Below are 20,627 nucleotides of genomic sequence, written 5' to 3'. Positions count from 1 at the left end.
AAATTCAATACATAAAAACTGCCTCAACTGCCCCTAATTATCCATCTATCCATCTTCGTGGTGGGGAGAGAAATAATCATTCTTTTAATTGTCCTGACAAACAAGCAACATCACCAAATCCAGTATATAGAATGAACAAAACAGGGCTGTGGTAAGCTTGGAACACTTAAAATGCTAAGTATTATCGTTAACGTAGGAATACTCCTTCAACCAATGACAGTTCCATCATAGTTTCCGTTATTTCAACCATCAGTTCAGACAGCACCTCCCCCACCCCTCTCCAGTCCAACGCAGCCAGGATCAGAACTTCATGCCGCGCCGTGCGAGATCATCCCGGGCCTCGCGGATCTGGGCCTGCAGCTCCCGCGCTGCCTCCTCACAGTCATTGAAAGATGCCAAGCGATACCCCACGACGCCTAGCGAATAGCAGCCGAACGTCACCAGCAGATAGGTGGGCAGTGGCCACAGCACTTGGTACCACGCTGGGGGCAGAGGACTGAGTCCCAGTAGGTTCAGGGTTAGAGTTGCCCACGTGGCACCCAGAAGCGCCAGCGTCAAGAGCCACTGCAGTAGCTTCGTCATGTCGGCAAATCTGTGGAAGAAGATAAATCAGGATTGGCAGAAAGTGGCATGTGTCGTCATAAACGGTAACATTCCGAGTCCCTTATTTTATTATTTAGCAAATTTGGGGGCCTGTGTTTCCGGGCATAGAATGCTCAAGACAGCTTACAGAAGAAAACATAAAAAATCACGGATGATTAATAACAAGATGGAGATTTTAAAACTCGGCACATAGCATTCAGATTTCTTCAAAGGCCTTCTAAGTTAAGGGCTCATTTTGAGGGGGAATGCGCCGGAACACAGTTCCGGCAGTTCCCCAAAGAGGTCACATGTCAGGTGGCCCCGCCCACCTGACTCTCGGCCATTTTGGGCCCATTTCAGCCTGGATTGGGGCCAAAACGGCCCAGATCGGGCCTCTGATGGGCGGTGGATCACTCTCCCACTCAGCAGCGGTCTGATCCTGACCATTTTGGGCCCCTTTTCAGCCATTTTCAGCCCCTTTTTGCCATTTTGGGCCCAATTTTGGCCCTGAATGGCCAGGATTGAGTCCAAAACAGCCAGAATAGGTGATGTCAGGGGTGTGGCATATGCAAATCAGTTCTGCTAATGACACACTTCCGGTGATGTCAAGGGATGTGGCATATGCTAATGAGTTATGCTAATGAGTTCCTCCAGCTCTTTTTCTATGAAATGACCCCTGAAGATAAGTATATTTTCAGGGCATCAGTAGGCCTGTATCAATGGTGCCAACCTCACCTTGTAGATTGAGGAATTCTATATTTTAGAGGAAGTTGCTGAGAAGGCCATCCCATGGTCCCCATCAACTACAAACCTGAAGAGGTGTGTTTCTACCACAAAGTCCCTTTGGGCCATCATGGAACCCAGTAAGGATGGATAGAAGTGATTCTTTGGGTCCAACTCAAAACCAGTACTAAGAATTGGGCCTGGAAATAATCAGCCAGGCACTGCTGTTGATCTTCTCTACATTCATTTTAGTAGACTGCTGTCAACAATCTAGATGCTGTATTTCTGTACCAACTGAAGTCTTCAAAGGCAGCCCCATGCAGAGCGTGTTACAGTAGTCTAGTATGCATGTTACCAAGGCACATGTGAGCAGGGCAAGTCCTCACACTGAAGCGTTTTTATAGAATCCAGGCAAATCCAGCATTGTCCCTTCCAATTTTTAGGAGGCCATAACATCCTCCATTGCGGGATCGCTGTTTTAACTGATTGTGTTTTGGATTTTGTTGCGTATTGTAATTTTCTACAAAGTTGGTTTTTCTTCCATGACAAGAACCACTTGGGGCATATTTATACTGAAAACCAGCATGCGAATATTTGAAATAAATAAATATAGTGAATGCAGAACTGCCCAACTGAGTTCATGGCAAAAAGCTTAAAATGGTTGGGGCTGTGTAACTTAGAATATGATGGGTGGGCACTTAGGTGGGCGGCTTGTAAGCATAGCTCCACAAGTCACATCTGTGCCACTTCCTTACACTATTACTTGGTAGATCGCACACCCACTGCCTGCTCTTCAAAGCAAACCATCCTGGCCAGTCCACATCTTCTTTTCACTAAGGCTAGCAGCAGAATTCCTTTATCTTTAAGAGTTTCATAATATGGGGGGAAACAGCGGATGGCAATTTTCTTCCTTATGTTGCCACTATTCAAAAGAGGTAGGGGCTGTCAAATAGCCTGTATCACCCCATTCCCCACTGGATCCAACCCAGCGCCCCCCAGTCACTGTCTATTTGCATGGCAGCATCACAGACCCTTCCTGACATTGACCGCTCAACAGCCTACCAGGCAGAAATTCATCCGGTGAAGCTTTCCTTTGATGAGCTTCTATGGCAAGAAAACCTAACATTTCTAGTATCTGTCTGCAGTACAACTATTAAAAGGAGGAGTCCTGCTTGGAGGAGAGTGGGGGGATTGCAATCCGACTCCCCACTTCCCATGACACCTATTTTTCATACATTTGCAAAAGCACGCATGTCACTTTTAGCAACTTCCATTGCATCTATTTTTCATGCAATTGCAAAAGCGTGCATTTATTTTCTTCCATGCCACTTTCCCCAACTCTTTGCCTTCTTTCTCCGGCAAACCACAGGCATCGCCCTCCAAACTCCCTCCATTCATTTCTCCCCTTTGCTCCGTATCCCACCTGTAAGTTCTTTCCTGAATTCCAGCGATTCTCTAGAGTGGCGGCGCTTTTGAGTCGCGCGCGATGACGTCACCTTCCCTGCCATCACCGCCTCTGCGTCCCGCACGGAACCTTGGGAGTTGTAGTTCCTTTGCTTACCTTGTTCCTAGGGCTCTGGTTCTTTGTCCTCTACCTTCACAAGGTTGCTGTGGCTCAGTGGGACCAATTTTCTATGCCCCCTTACGCACAAAGTTTAATCTCTGTGCTTGGCTTTAGGCTTGTTTAAAATCTTCCTGCTACCTTACTAGGGTTGCCAGCTCCAAGGTGGGAAATTCCTGGAGATCTGGGGGGTGAAACCTGGAGAAAGCGGGGTTTGGGGAGGGAAAGGACCTTGGCATGGCATAATTCCATAGAGTCCACCCCCCAAAGAAGCCATTTTCTCCAGGTGAACTGATCTCTGTGGCCTGGAGACCAGTTGTAATTCCGGGAGATCTCCAGCCACTACCTGGAGACTGGCAACCATATACTTTACCCTATTGTATCTGTTTTCCTGAATTTCCTGTTGTTGTACTTTGCTCAGCTCCCAGCTGTTGATTATATTGTATTTTCACTTGCACTGGGTAATCCGCCTTGGATCTCAGGGGAAAAGGCGGATTTTAAATAGATAAAATAAACAAACAAGCAAACCAGGAGTGCCTCTGAGAATGTGTAGAAAAAAATGAGTCATTCCAGGTTGAGAAATTCCTAGAGACTTGGAGATAAAGCCTGAGGACAACGGAGTTCAGGGAGAGCTCTCAGCAGAGTATAGGGTTGCCAGCCTCCAGGTAGTGGCTGGAGATCTCCTGGAATTACAACTGGTCTCCACACCACAGAGATCAGTTCACCTGGAGAAAATGGCTACTTTTGTGGGTGGGCTCTATGGAATTATGCCATGCCAAGGTCCTCTCCCTCCCCAAACCCCACTTTCTCCAGGTTTCTCCAGGTTTCACCCCCCAAATCTCCAGGAATTTCCTAACTTGGAGCTGGCAACCCTAGCAGAGTATAACGCCATAAAGTTTACCCTCCAAAGCAGCCATTTTCTCCATGAAATTATTCCCTGTAGTCTAAAGATCAACTGTGAGAGATCTCCAGGCACCACCTGGAGGTTGGCAATCTGCTGGAATGCACGCTGCCACAATCCTTCTAAAGGGCTTGTCTGGGGAACTCCAGTCAGTGGTACCTTAAAGACTCATCAAATTTCTTCCAGCGTAAGCTTTGGTGAGTCAGAGCTCACTTCGTTTATATGCGCGGTCTGCAGGTTTCCACATGCGTGTGATGAAGTGAGCTCTGACTCAGCTTGTGCTAGAATACGTTTTGTTAATCTTTACGGTGCCACGGGACTTCTGCTCTGTTTTGAACACCACCACAGTTAGGAGGAGCCGCCACACTGGAAATTCCTGTAGCTTTGGGGCTCGAGAATGGTTGCCAACCTCCAGGTAGAGCCTGAAGATCTCCTGCGCTTACAACTGATCTTCATGGATAACATAGCTGCTTTGGAAGGTGGACTCTATGACATTTTACTTTGCTGAAGTCTCTTTCCTCCCCAGACCCTACTTTGCCCACAGTCCATCCCCAAATCTCCAGGAAATTTCCAGTCCAGTGTTGGCAACTCTAGGCTGGAGGCTGGGGTGGTGGGGTTTAAAGGAAGGCGGGGCCTCAATAAGGCCACAGAGTCCATCTTCTAAAGCAGCTGTTTTCTCCAGGGGAACTCATCTCTGTAGCCTGGAGATCTGTGGTCATTCCAGGAGCTCTCCAGGCCCCACACGAAGGTTGGCAACATAGGGTTGCCAACTGCAAGTTGGGAAACTCCTTGAGAATTGGTGGGCAGTGCCTACACAGCAGGGACATCTGTGGTGGGATTGCACTTAGAACCTATTGTATACCATACAGTTTGCCCCCTGAGCCTGCCCTTTTCTCCAGGGGAACCTATCGCTGTAATCTGGGGATCAGTTTCAGTTCCAGGAGAACTCCAGGCAATCTGGGAGGTTGCCAGCCGTAACCAAAAAGTCCCCTTCAATTTAAAATATTTGCAGTCTCTGTTTATAGGCCATCAGTATGGGTGCCACCCATATCTGCGTAGATCTGTGTGAGCACATGAGCTAGAAATGTTTGGATTCACCCTTATAACTCACGTCGCTGCATCAAATATAGGAATATACAAAAAGCATTGCTGGAAAAGACCAAAGATCCCTCTAGCTTTGCATCTTGTTTCCCACAGGGGCCAACTGGATGCCCCTGAAAGCCCCCCAAGCAGAGACAAAGGCCACCCCCCCCTGCCGAGGTTGCACCTCAGAAGCCACTATTTAGAGGTAGACTTCCTCTGAACATGGAGGATCCTTTTAGCTATCACGGCTGGCAGACCTATCCTCCTCCATCAATTTTCTTTCTTAAAGCCCTGTAAGTCAGGGGCAAACCACATCTTGTGGCAGTGAGTTCCATACGCGAACTGTACATTGGGCGAAAAAGTATCACCTTCTCTCTGTCCTGAATATGCTGCCCTGCAATTTCATGGGCTGCCGCCAAATTCTAGTATTACAACGAAAATGTTCCCTCTATCCTTTTTCTCCGCACTGTGTATAATTTTATATTGTTATTGATTAATTGCGTCTCTACACGGCTCTTTTTTCCTCTTGGAACTCAAGGTGACACATCTCAGGTTCCCAGCAGCTTCCCCTTTCCAGGCACCAGCCTGACCTGCTCCGCTTCTGCATAGCGGCTGCAGCAGGTGCCTTCTGATCAGGGTGTATAAACACGCTGGCATGTTGGCCTCCTCTTGAGAAAACAGGTGCAGCGACTTTTCCCTGGGTATAGTTGGCAAGGCAGCGAGTGCTGTGCGCGCCAAGTATTGTACGGTGCTGATGCAGGGATTGATTGTCGGAATCGGGAGGCCAAAGAGATCACCCAGGTCTTGGCCGAACCGCAAGCTGCTTGGCACCCGTTTCTGCCCCCTCCCCCCCGTTTCCCACCAACTGTTCTCCACCTTCCTCTGTGAAGTTTTGCCACAAACTGGCAATGGGTAATGGGAACTGGCCACTCCGAGATTCCCACTGGATTGCCAGCCAGCTATGTGGTGTGGGGCAGGGGACAAATGTGCCCTCTTGCAACGTATCAGCAGTGGGAAGCGGGCATCTTGCAGTTCAGGGTTCATGCCAATGGGTGCATTCATGCCAAGGTATCCAGATGGATTCACTGCCGTGCAGGGGAATACTACATTTTGCAGAATTCTCACTCCCCTCCCTAAACTAAATCCGATTCCGGCAACGGAGCGCAAAGGAAATTTTCTGTTTGTGGTTCTTTGGAAGAGTGAAGTGGCTTTGGCAGGAAGCATCTGCCTTCCGCCATATCCGTCCGATCCGAGATTACGGTGGTAGCTGCAGGAATCTGGCAAGGTGGTACTGGGAAAAGGATCGTGGGAGCTGAGGACTGGAAACGAAGCTGCCCCCTTGACGCCTCGGCCGCGACAGTCAGAGCTGCTTAAAGAAAATGCAGTCCACTTTCTGTTCCCTCGCCCGACGTGTAACCCCTTGGGACAGTTTAGCAAGGCCTTCTGTCTGCCTCACTTTTGTGGAGGTTTTTTCCCTTTAGTGAATCAACTTACTCGAGACATCTGAAGTTGTTTCCTCTTCAAGTCCCCTTGGTATAGTCCTTCTGTTCTGCTCCAAGAGGGGGCATTTGCTATATTTTTAAACCCAAACGGGCTCTCGTGCTCTTCACGCCTGTCTGACAGGCGGAAGGTCAACAGGGAACCTTCATAAAGCGAGCGAAAACTTTGCCGGTTGAATTTCTGCCTGCTGCCAAGCTGTGAAAGTCATGTCAAGCTTACCAGGAAAAGAATATACAGGAAGGTGGCTATCTGGTCTGTGAAATAATTCCAGTATGTTCATAGTTTAAGCATGCTGGACGGGTGTGTGTGTGTGTGTGTGTGCAATATGTCCTGAGTGCCATCGGCAGTCTCTCTGTTGGGCAAAGGTCTCAGGTTAACCTACTAACTAACCTGTTAATCTCTGTTAGAGAACTGGAGCCATGCCAAGTAGACAGTGCTGTGCTGATGGACCAATGGTCTGCCTCCGTATGAGTCAGCTTCATATGTTTTTCAGATGCTACTTGAGCTGAATCTTGAGCTTCATGTGTGTGTGCCTCTGAGCGCATGCCGAGTGCTTCCCCCTGCCCTTTGTTACAGAGTACGAAGATGTCCTGCCTGCCTTCCCACTGGCAACATCCATGTACCTTTTAATCTCCTCCCTGCCTCAGGGTATCTGGTCAGGAATGCGCTCCTATTAGTTTGAGACTCACAGGAGACTTTTATCAAGAAAAAGATGAAGACAGCAAATCTGGTCGCCTCTATGGCTCCCTTTCTTGCTGAGAAAGGTGGATCCATTCCCTCAGGGTGATCACAAAGATTAGTTCCTCTGTCAATGTTATCTGCGTGGTGGTAGGACAAGTTCAGCGAGCGCCCTCAGGGTCAAAAAGGACACCTGGAGTCCGTTAAGCTCGAGAATCTTCCCTGCTCACCTTGGGTTTGCCAGACGTATTCTTTGGATATCTGCCGAATGTTCATAACTGCCCATAAAAGGTGGTAGGTGATGTGATGTGAAAGAGCTTTTGCCTTGAGCCGCTGCCACTCTGAGTAGACAATATTGACCTCGATGGACCGTGGGTCTGTTTCAGTATACGAAGGCTTCATGTGAATCCCGTGAAGAAATAACTTACGGAACTCCCTGCCACAAGATGTGGAGGTAGATGCTGGCTTATCTTGGGCGGCTTTTTAAAAAAGCAGACGGATCCTGGGAGGGTGGGTGTGTATCTATGGCGGCTGCACCATAAAAGTGCAGTCGAGCCTTCATGTATAAAAGCAGTCTACCTCTAAGGTTAAGTGGGCGAGAGCTTCTGCTTTTGTGTTCTGCTCGTGGTTCCCCACGGGATGCTCTCTGGTGGAAACAGGATGGTGGACTTACAGGTTCAGTCAGTGGCATCTCCCGTTTAAAATGGTTAACAGCCGCCTGTTCAAGACTTAGAGAGTCGCTGTACAACGTCCCAGACAAAACAAACCCGGGTTCTTCCGTAATATAAGGCAGCTTCCTGGATTCCTTGGTGCCTTTTAGCATGCAAAAGGTGCATTCCTCTCGTAATCTTATAAATCAGAATAAATAAATATGCACCCTGCCTTGACACCTGATGATATTTGATTTAATGGTTGGAAATGTGACAGCTTTCTTCAGAAAGTGGGAGTGTTTCTTTGAGGAAGAGGTAAGAATGGAGGAAGGAGGAAGGTGAAGAACTGGGGGACAAAGAAGCCTCGTCCTTGATCTTATCTGGCGGTTCCATGTTAATGTCCACGTTTTGTACTTTCCTTTTTGGCCCATCTCTAATATGATGGTTGAGATGGTATCTCTCAAGGACGCCGCTCTCATCCAAATGGAAAGGGAAGCGCCCGATTCTCTCGTTTGTCTTGCAACCGCACTGAATATTGAACAGTTCTTGGTGGTTATAATCATAACTGCCTTGGTTTATTTACATTCTGCCTATATTTGTTTTTAAAAAAGTGACCAAGGTGGTTCTTAGGAAAAATACAAAAAGAAGAACAACGTTAAATGCAGTGAAAAAGAAAATAACAGAAATGAAAACCGGGCACGCTCTCAATTTTAAAAATCTTTGAACTACCAGCTTGAAATATCTCAGTTCAGCAATTTGCAGTGTGGTGTCGTAGTTGGGAGTGTCGGGCTAGGATCTGAGAGACCCAGGTTCAGATCTCCTCTCTGGGTGACCTTGAAGCTAGCACTGTCTCTCAGACAAACCTACCTCACAAGGTTGTTGTGAGGATTAAACAGAGGATAAGAGAACGATGTTGTCAACCACTTTGGAGCCCCATTGGAGAACAAAGTCGGGAATAAATATCTTAATTAATTAATTAAGTAGGCCCTCTGTAATTATAAAAAAGTCATTGGCTGACATTGAAAGGCCTGCTCTGAGGGGGCTAAATGTAATTCCAAGAAGAGAAAGTTCCCAAGATTAGAGGCAGCTGTGGAGAAGGCCTTGTAATAATAATATAATAACATTCAATTTATATATCACCCTTCAGGATGACTCAGAGCGATTTACAATCTATGTCATTATTATTCCCACAACAAATCACCCTGTGAGGTGGGTGGGGCTGAGAGAGCTCTGAAAGAGCTGTGACTGACCCAAGGTCACCCAGCTGGCTTCAAGCGGAGGAGTGAGGAATCAAACCCGGCTCTCCAGATTAGAGTCCCGCACTCTTAACCACTGCACCAAACTGGCTCTTGGTATAGGTCCTCATGTGTGATAGTTGCCGTGCAGTAATTTTTATTTATTTTATTATTTTATTTATTTTAGACTTTTATTTCGCCCTCCCCATAAGCGGGCTCAGGACGGATTACAGCAGATAAAAACATTTCATACAATTTACATAGCATAAAAGCAGTAAGACAGTTTAAAAAATTCAGTCAAAAACATCCTAATAAATATAGTGGCTAATATGCCAGATAGCAGCAGTCAATATTCTCTTCTCCTCTTTCCAGGCGGGTGGAAGCCTAACCCAACCTCAACCTTAGGCCTGGTGGAACATCTCTGTCTTACAGGACCGGTGGAAAGATAGTAAATCCTGCCGGGTCCTGGTCTCAACAGACAGAGAGTTCCACCAGGTTGGAGCCAGGACCCAAAAAACCCAGGCTCTGGTTGAGGTCAGGCGGGCCTCCCTGGGGCCAGGGATAGGGTTGCCAGCCTCCAGGTAGTGGCTGGAGATCTCCTGGAATCACAGCTGGTCTCCAGGCCACAGAGATCAGTTCCCCTGGAGAAAATGGCTACTTTGGGGGGTGGACTCGATGGAATTATGCCATGCCAAGGTCCTTTCCCTCCTCAAACCCCACTTTCTCCAGGTTTCTCCAGGTTTCATCCCCCAGATCTCCAGGAATTTCCCAACTTGGAGCTGGCAACCCTACCACCAATAGTTGTTTATCTTCTGATTGAAGCCTCCTCCAGGGCACACATGGGGAGAGGTGTGCCATAGAAAACTAATTATTTGTGACATTCAATATCTTCCCAAATCAAAGCAATTTTAGAGGGATAACAAATCTCAAGATGGAAGTGAAACGTCACCTCTAGTTTACTGGTGCGTCATACGGTCAAAGAATAAACCTCTAGTTTACTGGTGCGTCATACAGTCAAAGAATAATGAGAACACAAAAGACTCTTTCCAAAGGAGAGCAGAGGAACAGGTGGGCACAGAGGTCCACAGATCTTGTGTAGCCTGCTTATGATATGGGGTCAGCAATGACCCCAACCTTCCCCCAAGTCTCTTGGCAGGCCTAGAGGAGGCCAAGGAGAAGGGAGTGATCCATTTCTCTTTCATAGCAAGCCGGAGACCTGGAAATGCAGCGAGGAACTCTTGCTTTGCTTCTAATCTCCAAAACTCAGCAAAAAGCGAGTAATGGGCCCTTCCCTTCCCACAAGGGCTTTCTAGAAGGATAGCTGTTTTTCCTGCTTAACACAGTAAGAGGTTTCTCCTTCTGAGCTTTCTTCCATATGCAGAGAAATTGGGTCTTCCAGGGCTGCAGACCATTTTTCTAGCTCATTGAGGCAGTTGTATTCCTAGGCAGGTCTTTAAATAACTGAACACAGAGTTAGTGGTTTGCTCACAGTCAAGACAAATCTCTTTAACCCTTTTGCCGGGGTCCAACGGGGAAGGCTGGGTGCCCCATAGGGTTGCCAGCTCCAAGTTGATAAATTCCTGGAGGTTTATGGGGTGGAGCCTGGAGAAGGCAGGGTTTGGGAAGGAGAGGAATCTCAGTGGGGTATAATGTAGAGTTCCCCCTCCCAAAGTGCCATTTTCTCCCGGGGGGCTGATTTCTGTGGTCCAGAGATCAGTTGTAATTCTAGGCGATCTCCAGCCACCACCTGGAGGTTGGCAACCCTAGCAGGGGGGCCAGTAGTAAAGAATGTGCTTTGCATGTAGAAGGTCCCTGGTTCAGTTCCCAGCATCTCAGAAAGGAGGTTTGGGGGAAAGCCCGAGAGAAGATCTTGGCTTGGGTCCTGTGACCACTTTCAGCATGTGCTTCACATGCGGAACACAATTGTACGATCCAAGCTATAATCCCCTCCGTCCTGCAAATTTGTAGAACTAGACATTACAACCAGTTACGTCTGATTTATTTATTTATTATTATTTCTGTTCTACAGAGAAACTTATGATGGTAATGGAGTGAGCAGAATGAATTGCCTTATGTTAAAAAACTTTCCTTTTTGACAATATCTGAAAAGTGGGGCAAATCAGGTCAAGAGGGTGTGATGCCCCCCTTTCGCTGCTGTGTCCCTGTGCTGAAATAAAGAGAAGAGGCTATCCTCCTCAAAAGTACTAGTACAAAAGAGCGGAAAACCGCAGGCGGAAAGACTTACAAATATACCCAGTGAAAAGCATTTTATATCGTGGAATCACTCTCTTAAAGGGCAATACGCCCGACCAATTGTTCAATCGATAAACATGAGAATCGTACAATTATATTCACAAATGGTAACTGCCAAAGTAAACCAATGTAATTATACAATAGGTGCTCTATACCAAATGTCCAAGGATCAGAACAAAAGTCTCCCGTGTGGTATGAGCTGCCAGTTCATTTAACAGGTACAGCGTAGATCCAAGATGGATGTCAAAAGTTAATATCCTTCAGGTTAGTGTCCAACTTACATAAAAATGTACATAGAAACTTGTATAGAAGAATTCTTGATTTAAATATACTTATGGTGTGCTTCTTTTTTTGCAGGTGGTGTGGAATGTAAACGGGTCGCCCAAGATACCGCCCATCCGCCCAACATACAGAGCCGGCAGGTGACCTCATGCTTCGTCCAGAGGGACCTCCTCAGGGGCGGCTTCAGCACCAAATATATAACATCAAATAATTCAAAAGCACCACAGTTTAGTGTAGGAATAGTCAAGAGGCAGCAAAACATGTCAAAAGGCTTTTTGACAACATCTGAAAAGTGGGGCAAATCAGGTCAAGGGGGTGTAATGCCCCCCCTTCGCTGCTGTGGCCCTGTGCTGGGCAACTTGGTCAGATAGCTGCCAGCGATTTGTGGACTCAAGGATGGACTGGCAAGAAAACGTACAGGGAAAGTTACAGGTGAGCCTCTATCTTAGAGAGCCACTGGTATCCAGGAGATAGCAGAGCGAAGTTCAGTAGGTGAAGCTGAGCCGCAAAGGCCTCTGGGAATGCCTCGTTCCTGGGCCTTTGACTTCCCAGTCTGTCCCTGTGTGGGCTTCCAGAGGTCCGCCAAACACAAAGTGCTGCACAGCGGGGCGTGGAAGCAGACAGGAGACCTGAGTCAGATCAGATCCAGACTTTCAGAGAGGTGGGTGGGTTTGTTTTTGTTTTTAAGACAGACCCAACGGGGATGGGAACGGGGTGAGGGGTCAAGATAGTGGTTATGATGGGGACAAACCTAGGAAAGCTGCGCTCTTCCTGGAGTGATGGATTGCCTCCCCAATGGGGTTTGCCCCCTTTTTCTCTGGCTGTGGAACGTCACTGCTCAAACGGTGTTGCGCACACGGTGACCTCTGCCCACTCCAGAGTAGGAAAGCCTTCAGTCTGTGAACAGCCTATACAGGCCTAAGCATGCTTGCGGGGACAGGTGATGGCCTGAAGTCTGCTCCAGCCAGCCTCCAGCTAGATCAGCCCTACATCAACAGCTGCGGGGGGCGGACCAGGTGAAAAGAAAGACCGCTCGGCTGCTGTCCCTTTAAGACTTGTGCAGACGAGAGAATCTGCACTGGTGTGGCTGCCTCTGATGAAAATTCTGTTTTCTCTGTAGCTGGAAAGCACAAGAGCCTCGTGTCAGCTTTGCATCTGTTTCCTCCCTAATGTCACAGGTGTCGGGGTGGATCTCATTCTCACAGCTAGGGTGCCAAATTCTGATTTTAAAAAATATGACGGGCACAGGGTTAAGGCAAACACACAGAGGACTGACGCATAGAGAAACCAGGCCAGTTCTGGGACGGAGCAAGGACATTGCAAACAGCGGTAACTCTTGCACCAGAAGAAAGGAGCAACATCAGCAGGATGGAACTGTGGGATGCAACCTGCAGTCCAGCTGGTTACAGGCAGATCAACCGTGTGCCAGATAGAAATCTTTTGAATAAAGAAAGAAACACACCCTGTTATCCCCAGAAGATAAAAATCACCTGAGACAACAACGGTGTCCAATTTTGTAGAAATGGATTCAGCGATTTTCCCCCATTAACCTGCAGATTTAGTTGTTATTTGAAGGGAATCAGATGAAATTAATTGGATTTTTTGCTGTGATCGTCTGTCACAGCGATTGCATATGGACTTATTTTCAGATATTTGGAAACCTTTTATAGATACTTACGTGTAGATTTGCCAATAGCGTCTTTGTAGCCAGCACTGTTTTCTTTTTTTCTTGTTTCCTGTTTTATTTTTTGTTATGCACTAATAATATATTTTTTGTTATGCACTAATAATATATAGGAGCCCCGTGGCGCAGAGTGGTAAGCAGCAGTACTGCAGCCCAAGCTCTGCTCACGACCTGAGTTCGATCCCAGCGGAAGCCGGGTTCAGGTAGCCAGCTCAAGGTTGACTCAGCCTTCCATCCTTCCGAAGTCGGTAAAATGAGTACCCAGTTTCCTGGGGGTAAAGTGTAGATGACTGGGGAAGGCAATGGCAAACCACCCCATAACAAAAGTCTGCTAAGAGAACGTCGTGATTCGATGTCCCCCATGGGTCAGTAATGACTTGGTGCTTGCACACCTTTACCTAATAATATATATATATTTAAAAGTAAAATATAACAAAAGTCAAGTGCCGCCTTAAAGACTAACGACCTTTGTTTCTATATGAGCTGTCGAGAGTCACAGCCCAGAAGTAAGCTGTGACTCACAAAGTCTCATATGGAAATAAATGTGGAAGGTGCCACTCGACTTTATTTTGCTATGACAGACATTTTGTAACTTTTGAATTGCAATTCTTTTCAGTCCTGTATATTAATTCCCTTGTCCCCATTCCATACATTTTACTTTTGCATCTGCCTTGAAATACTTAAATTCCATCATCTTCTGTGTTGTGTTTTTTAAAGTTTGGAAAACAAATTTGGTAATGGGCAGAGATTTGGGAAAAATCTGGATTTCACCGGCAATTCAGACCCAGGCACCATTTATTGGGCAGAATGTTAGTTTTACTGGTATCAGAGCTTGATCTCGTCAGATCTCAGAAGCTAAGCAAGGACGGCCTTGGTTAGTAATTGGATGGGAGACCTCCAACAAAGACCAGGGTTGCAGAGGCAGGCAACGGCAAACCACCTCCGATAGTCTCTTGCCATGAAAACCCCACCAGGGGTTGCCGTAAGCCAGCTATGACCTGAGAGCAGGATTTCATTCTCATACTGGGGGAGTAAGAGGATTGCTGACAACCTGGAGAGGGATGTGGCTCAGTGGCAGAGTGTCTGCTTGGCTAACAGAAGGCCCCAGGTTCAATCCCTGGTATCTCCATATTAAGTCTTTCTCAGAGGTGAGAAAGGCCTCTTCCTGAGACCCTGGAGAGGCGCTGCCAGTCTGACTGGACAATACTGACCTTGATGGACAAAGGGTCTGATCAGTATAAGGAAGCTTCATGTGTCCGTGTGTTTAAGAGATGTTATTTACAAGGTGATTTACTTTCATGCCGTGAAAACTTCGCCTACCCATTTTCACACTTTATTATAGGCACAGGCTATTTTTCTCCAGGCCTCTTGGCAACCCTAATAACTAACCATAACTAGCCCTGCCACTGCCTCCAGTCTGGGATTAAAGGGCAGTAACTTCAGCATAGTGTGTAAGTGGTTGGACTGCAAATCCCTCCACTGCCATGAGCTCTGCAGGTGGCTTTAGGTAAGTGGTTGGGCTGCGAATCAGCACTCTGCTGGTTCGACTTCCCCCACTGCCATGAGCTCTGCAGGTGGCTTTAGGTAAGTGGTTGGGCTGCAAATCAGCACTCTGCTGGTCCGACTTCCTCCACTGCCATGAGCTCTGCAGGTGGCTTTGGGTAAGTGGTTGGGCTGCAAATCAGCACTCTTGCTGGTTCAACTTCCTCCACTGCCATGAGCTCTGCAGGTGGCTTTAGGTAAGTGGTTGGGCTGCAAATCAGCACTCTGCTGGTCCGACTCCCTCTACTGCCATGAGGTCAGCAGGTGGCCTTGGGGAAGCCACTCCTCTCAGGCCCAGCTCCCCAGCTGTATTGTGGGGATAATAATAACATTGACTTGGTTCACCGCTCAGAGTGTAGCACTAATCTGTCCAGAGGAGCAGTAATATAAGCACAATTATTATTATTAAATGGTATAACAGACCACTGTTCAGAATACGTCTGAATCCCTGCATTCTTCTGTATTAAAAAAAAAAATAGTAATGACACACTGGTAGTTTTAACGCCGTAATAACACGGCTTAGAAATGTATCTTAGAAATATATGTCAAAAATAACAATGAGAACTAGAAATTTAGCCCTGTATTTATTCACAGCTTGGGTGGCAAGTGGTAAATACATTATGCCGCCTTCACAGAAGCTTACATCGGAGGTAGGTCCGGACTGCTTTGGGAGATGCTGAATGTGCAAGAGAAAGAGACAGACAGAAGCTCCGCCTTGCCTCCTTAAGCCTGGGCGAGGCTCGCTCACCTGTTCCATCCGTCAGCAATATGGCCGTAGCCAGGAAAAATACCAGCTGTGGAGGTACAGTGGGTGCCTTTGTTCTCCTGCCAAAAAACCTGCTGGATGTCCTCTTGTCTCTTGTAGGTAGCCAACCGCAAGATTGTGCAACAGTTGGCACTTGGGGAATGCTACCAGCACCTGCCCCCCCCCCCCATCTAGGGAGAGCCTGCAACTTGGTGGCGCAGCGCATGCTTTGTGTGTGGAAGTCCGAGGTTCAGCCCCCCCCCCAAAAAAGATTTCAGGCAGCAAGACGGGGGGAATGTTGCTGGCCCAGAGAATGCTTTCCAGGTAGAGGAAATATGGCTGGGCTAGGCGGACCAAAGAACCAGCTCGCTATTAAGAAGGGTTTATATGTTCTGTTGGAAATACAATATTGAGGAGAGACAAGAACTCAGGGGTAGGCAGGGCTGTATTAATCCATGGCCGGGCCCCAAGGCTTTCAGGTATTTTGGGCCCCCACCGGCACTTCAGTCTTTCACCCCACTGCAGCTGACAGCTGTAGGGTACTAGACTGCAGTACGTAGCCCTATATTAGGGTTGCCAGCTTCAAGTTGGGAAATTCCTGGAGATCTGAGGGGTGAAACCTGGAGAAAGTGGGATTTGGGGATGGAAAAGACCTTGGTATGGTATAATTCCATAGAGTCCACCCTAGCCATTTTCTCCAGGGGAACTGATCTCTGTGGCCTGGAGACCAGTTGTAATTCCGGGAGATCTCCAGCCACTACCTGGAGGCTGGCAACCCTACCCTATATCCATTTTGAGGGTCTCCTGAAGAATTCTATTCACAATTTTAAAAATATTTTTATTGTGCAAGTAGAACACTTCAGGAAAGCACATTTTAGGGCTATAATTGTTCACTACTGTAATATTTTGAAGTGAATAAAATTTTTATTATTTATTTAAAATATATAATTTATGGATAATTGTTTTAATATAAGAGACAATTTGTTTCACTTCAATAAGGAAGCAGTTAATTATCTTATTAAGAGAGGTTATATAAGAGAATAAATTAATTGTAATTTATGAGGTGGTGTGCCTCAGCAAAAAAACAAATTGATGGGCCCCTAGTTCTTGTGGGGCCCCTAGGCTTCGGCCTACTCAGCCTTATGAATAATACGGCCCTGGGGGTAGGACGCATGCTTTGTGAGCAAAGAGGGATGAAACCTCTGTCCCCGAAGAGCCACGGACAGGAGTGGACTAAATTGACCCGTGGGCTGGCACAAGGGTGAGTGTCTAGCCTACATTACAGGGTTGTTGTTGTGAAGGCAAAATTGAAGAAAGGGGTATTATGGACATCGCCTTCAGCTTCTTGGTGGAAAGTTGGGTGAACGGCATAATGATAGTAGTAATCCAAACTGAATTTTTTGAGAGAATCAACTGGTGCTGATTATGATAGAATTGCCAATGTGCCGGGGTGGGGTGGGGGATGGGGGTGGGAGGAGGGGGGATGTCCTATCCCTTTAACAGAGGGTAAATGGAATGTTATGTACCAGGTAAGGTTATTCGAAAAGAGTCCAGTAGCACCTTTAAGACTAACCAACTTTACTGTAGCATAAGCTTTCGAGAATCACAGTTCTCTTCGTCAGATGCGTCATGCATCTGACGAAGAGAGCTGTGATTCTTGAAAGCTTATGCTACAGTAACGTTGCTTAGTCTTAAAGGTGCTACTGGACTCTTTTCGATTTTGCTAGACTAATACGGCTAACTCCTCTGGATCAAGTGAGGTTATTGACCTCATTGCTATGAAAATCCTCATTTGCCCGTTTCTATATATTAAGTCTCTGTTAAACGGACAGGACATTTTTCTCCAGGCATGCTGGCAACTCTAAATTATGGTCCTCTTGGAGTTTGGATGCCTGGTCAGCATCTCCAACTGGACTGGTCAGCTTCCCTTCTCCCATCACTGTGCATGCCCCCCCCCCCCCCGCCATCAGCCTCCCATTCATAGTGGTTGCTGTGCCATGTTTTCTTCCAATGCCACAAGCGCAACTTACTGTGCCTCTCCCCATATGAGCCCCAGAGGACGCTTCGTTCCAGTGAAAAACAGCGATTAGTGGTCCCTGGTCCCAGGGAGCCTAGCGTCGACCAGAGCCAGGGCCTTTTCGGTCCTGGCTCCAACTTGGTGGAACGCTCTGTCTGATGAGACCAGGGCCTGGCAGGACCGGCTATCCTTGCTATCCTGGAAGACAGAGCTGTTCCACGAGGCGTATGGTTGACACTGGGCAGGGCCCCCCACTGGTAGAATAGAGGGGATCGTCCCTCCCTATCAGGAAACAGCTACCACCCGAACCTTTGTGATATTCTTTTAGGGGCGGTTGGATGATGGATTATATGAATTGTTTCTGTGCTGCTCCTTTCTGTACTCTGTATTTTAGATTTTAAAGTATATATTATTGTCTATTGGTTTTAAAGTTGAAATGTTAACGTTTTTTATAATGTATATGATGTAATCCGCCCTGAGCCCACTGATGTGGGGAGGGCGGAATATAAATCAAATATAAAATAAATAAATAAATATCTTACGGAATTATGGGGGGTCCTCACAAGCAAAATGGCAGGCCCACGGGCAACTGGGTGTGCGATCCCCTGACCTGTCCCACAAGTTCGTGGAGCGCCACCATCCAAGGATGTAGCAGGGCCTTCTCTGTGGTGGCACCTCCTCTGTAGAACGCTCAGGGAGATCCACAACAGTATCATCTTCGATATCCTGACACTTTTTACAGGTTTTCCCCATTGCTGGTTGATTTGACGTTCGGTTCTTGTGGGTAGTTCTACTTCTGATATGTTTATTCATCAGCATTTTAACTCGTTTTCGAGCATTTCTTCCCTTTTGGTTGCATTAATAGGGGGGATTTTTTTAGCGTTGCAAGTCATCTTGCAGTCCAGTTCTATTGTAGAAAGACAGCTAATAAATATTGATTGTTATAACCAGAGGAGATCTAAGGAGAGGCTCCACTCACAGTATTTAACAGCGGTTTGAATACTGAACGAGCACTTCCGCCAAGGGCTGCCATTCTGCATCTGGGGATCGGCGCTTAACCTGAATTACAACTGATTTCCACACTACACAGAGCAGTTCCTCTGGAGTAAATGGCTTCTTTGGAGGGTGGACTCCACGCCATTATACCCTGCTACGGACCTTCCCTTCAGCAAACTGGACACTCCCAATGCCCCTTTCCCAAGTCTCCAGGAATTTCCCCACCCGGAGCAGACAACCCCATCTCTCATTCCTGTCAAAAGAGTTGCCGCAATACTGGATGAAGCAATATCCTCAAAGATCATCCTTTCCTGGCAAATTGTAGGGAAAATTAGATTGAACCTCATAACCTGCCTCTCACTTCCACGGGCTCCTGAGGTGGCTTTCATTCTTCTCTCTGTGGTGTGGTTAGGGTTGCCAGCCTCCAGGTAGTGGCTGGAGATCTCCCGGAATTACAACTGGTCTCCAGGCCACAGAGATCAGTCCACCTGGAGAAAATGGCTACTTTTGGGGTGGACTCTATGGTCCTTTCCCTCCCCAAACCCCACTTTCTCCAGGTTTCACCCTCCAGATCTCCAGGAATTTCCCAACTCGGAGCTGGCAACCCTAGGTGTGGTAGCTAAAAAGGCAAATGCGATTTTGGGGCTGTATCAACAGAAGCATAGTTGTCCAGATCATGCGAAGTGATGGAATCGCTCTACTCTGCTCTGATTAGACCTCCCCTAAAGTATTGTGTTCAGTTTTGGGCTCCACAATTTCAGAAGGACATAGACAAGCTGGAATGTGTCCCGACGAGGGCAATGAAGATGGTGAGGCGTTTGGAGACCAAGTCCTGTGAGGAAAGGTTGAAGGAGCTCGATATGTTTAGCCTGGAGAGGAAACGACTGAGAGGTGATATGATAACCATCTTCAAAGTACTTGAAGGGCTGTCATGTAGAGGTTGGCGAGGAGTTGTTTTCCGCTGCCCCAGAAGGTCAGACCAGAACCAACGGGTTAAAATTAAAGCAAAAGAGTTTTTGTCTAAACATTAGGAAGAACTTCCTGACAGTGAGAGCGGCCCCTCAGTGGAACAGGCTTCCTCGGGAGGTGGTGGGCTCTCCTTCTTTGGAGGTTTTTAAGCAGAGGCTAGATGGCCATCTGACAGCGATGCCGATTCTGTGAACCGAGGAAGGGCAAGAAAGGCTACATCGGTGCTTAGTTCTCGTAGCCCTTTCCTACATGCCCAGGGTAATGCCAGTTGCCATTTTGGGGTCAGGTACAAATTTCCCCAGGCCCGTTTAGCTAGGGATCCTAACAACGACAACAACAATGAATAATTAATAATAAACAACATTTGTTTTATATACCGCCCTTCAGGATGACTTAACACCCACTCAGAGCGGTTTACAAAGTATGTCATTATTATCCCCACAACAAAACACCCTGTGAGGTAAGTGAGGCTGAGAGAGCTCCTAGAAGCTGTGACTGACCCAAGGTCACCCAGCTGGCTTCAAGTGAAGGAGTGGGGAATCAAACCAGGTTCTCTGGATTAAAGTCCCACACTCTTAACCACTACATCAAACTGGCTCTTCTGATGATGTTTTTTCATCTTCTGGGCATGGAGCAGGGGTCATGGGGTGTGTTGGGGGGGGAGGTATTTGTGAATTTCCTGCATTATGCAGGGGGTTGGACTAGATGACCCTAGAGGTCCCTTCCAACCCTATGATTCTATGATCCTCCATTTTATCCTCGCAATAACCCTGCAAGGTAGGTAAGGCTGGGAATGTGTGCCTCAGTGGAAAAGTGGGGATTGAAATCTGGGCCTCCAAGATCCTAATCAGACACTCTACCCACTAATCCACACTTGTTCTAACACCTCAGGGAGGTTCTCAAATCTCCTTTGTTTTGTAAAGGAGGGGATATTTCCACCCTCCCTATCTGTGCTGCCTCTCTTTCCCAAGGGGACACAAAGTGGCTTACGTTGTTCTCCTCCCCTCCATTTTCTCCTCACAACAACCCTGTGGGGTAGGCCTGGGTGAGAGTGTGACTTGGCCAAAGTCAGCTGCCCAACAACCTTCTGTGACAGCTTGGAGATTCGATCTCCTCAAACATAGTCCGACATTCTAGCAACTAATCACAAAAGCTCTGTTCTTCTTCACAGAGGGGATATTTTTCACTCTGCCTGTGCTGCCTGCTGGCATTTTCCTGGCTTCTCA

General features: G+C 47.2%; 1 protein-coding gene across 1 annotated transcript; it reads right to left on the bottom strand.

The window, feature by feature from the left end:
- DPM3 (dolichyl-phosphate mannosyltransferase subunit 3, regulatory) lies at positions 1-2,797 on the bottom strand. The gene is made up of 2 exons (XM_054990924.1): positions 2,729-2,797; positions 1-592 (listed from the first exon to the last, which is right to left on the bottom strand). The coding sequence occupies exon 2, from the start codon at positions 580-582 to the stop codon at positions 301-303; it is 282 nt and encodes a 93-aa protein (XP_054846899.1). The 5' UTR covers positions 583-592; positions 2,729-2,797; the 3' UTR covers positions 1-300.
- Between the last annotated feature and the right edge of the window lie 17,830 nt (positions 2,798-20,627).

The sequence above is a fragment of the Eublepharis macularius genome, chromosome 1 (genome assembly GCF_028583425.1).
Source record: "Eublepharis macularius isolate TG4126 chromosome 1, MPM_Emac_v1.0, whole genome shotgun sequence".
Classification (NCBI taxonomy): Eukaryota; Metazoa; Chordata; class Lepidosauria; order Squamata; family Eublepharidae; genus Eublepharis; species Eublepharis macularius.
Note: the sequence above shows the minus strand (reverse complement) of the source record. Positions and strands in the feature narration are given on the sequence as shown.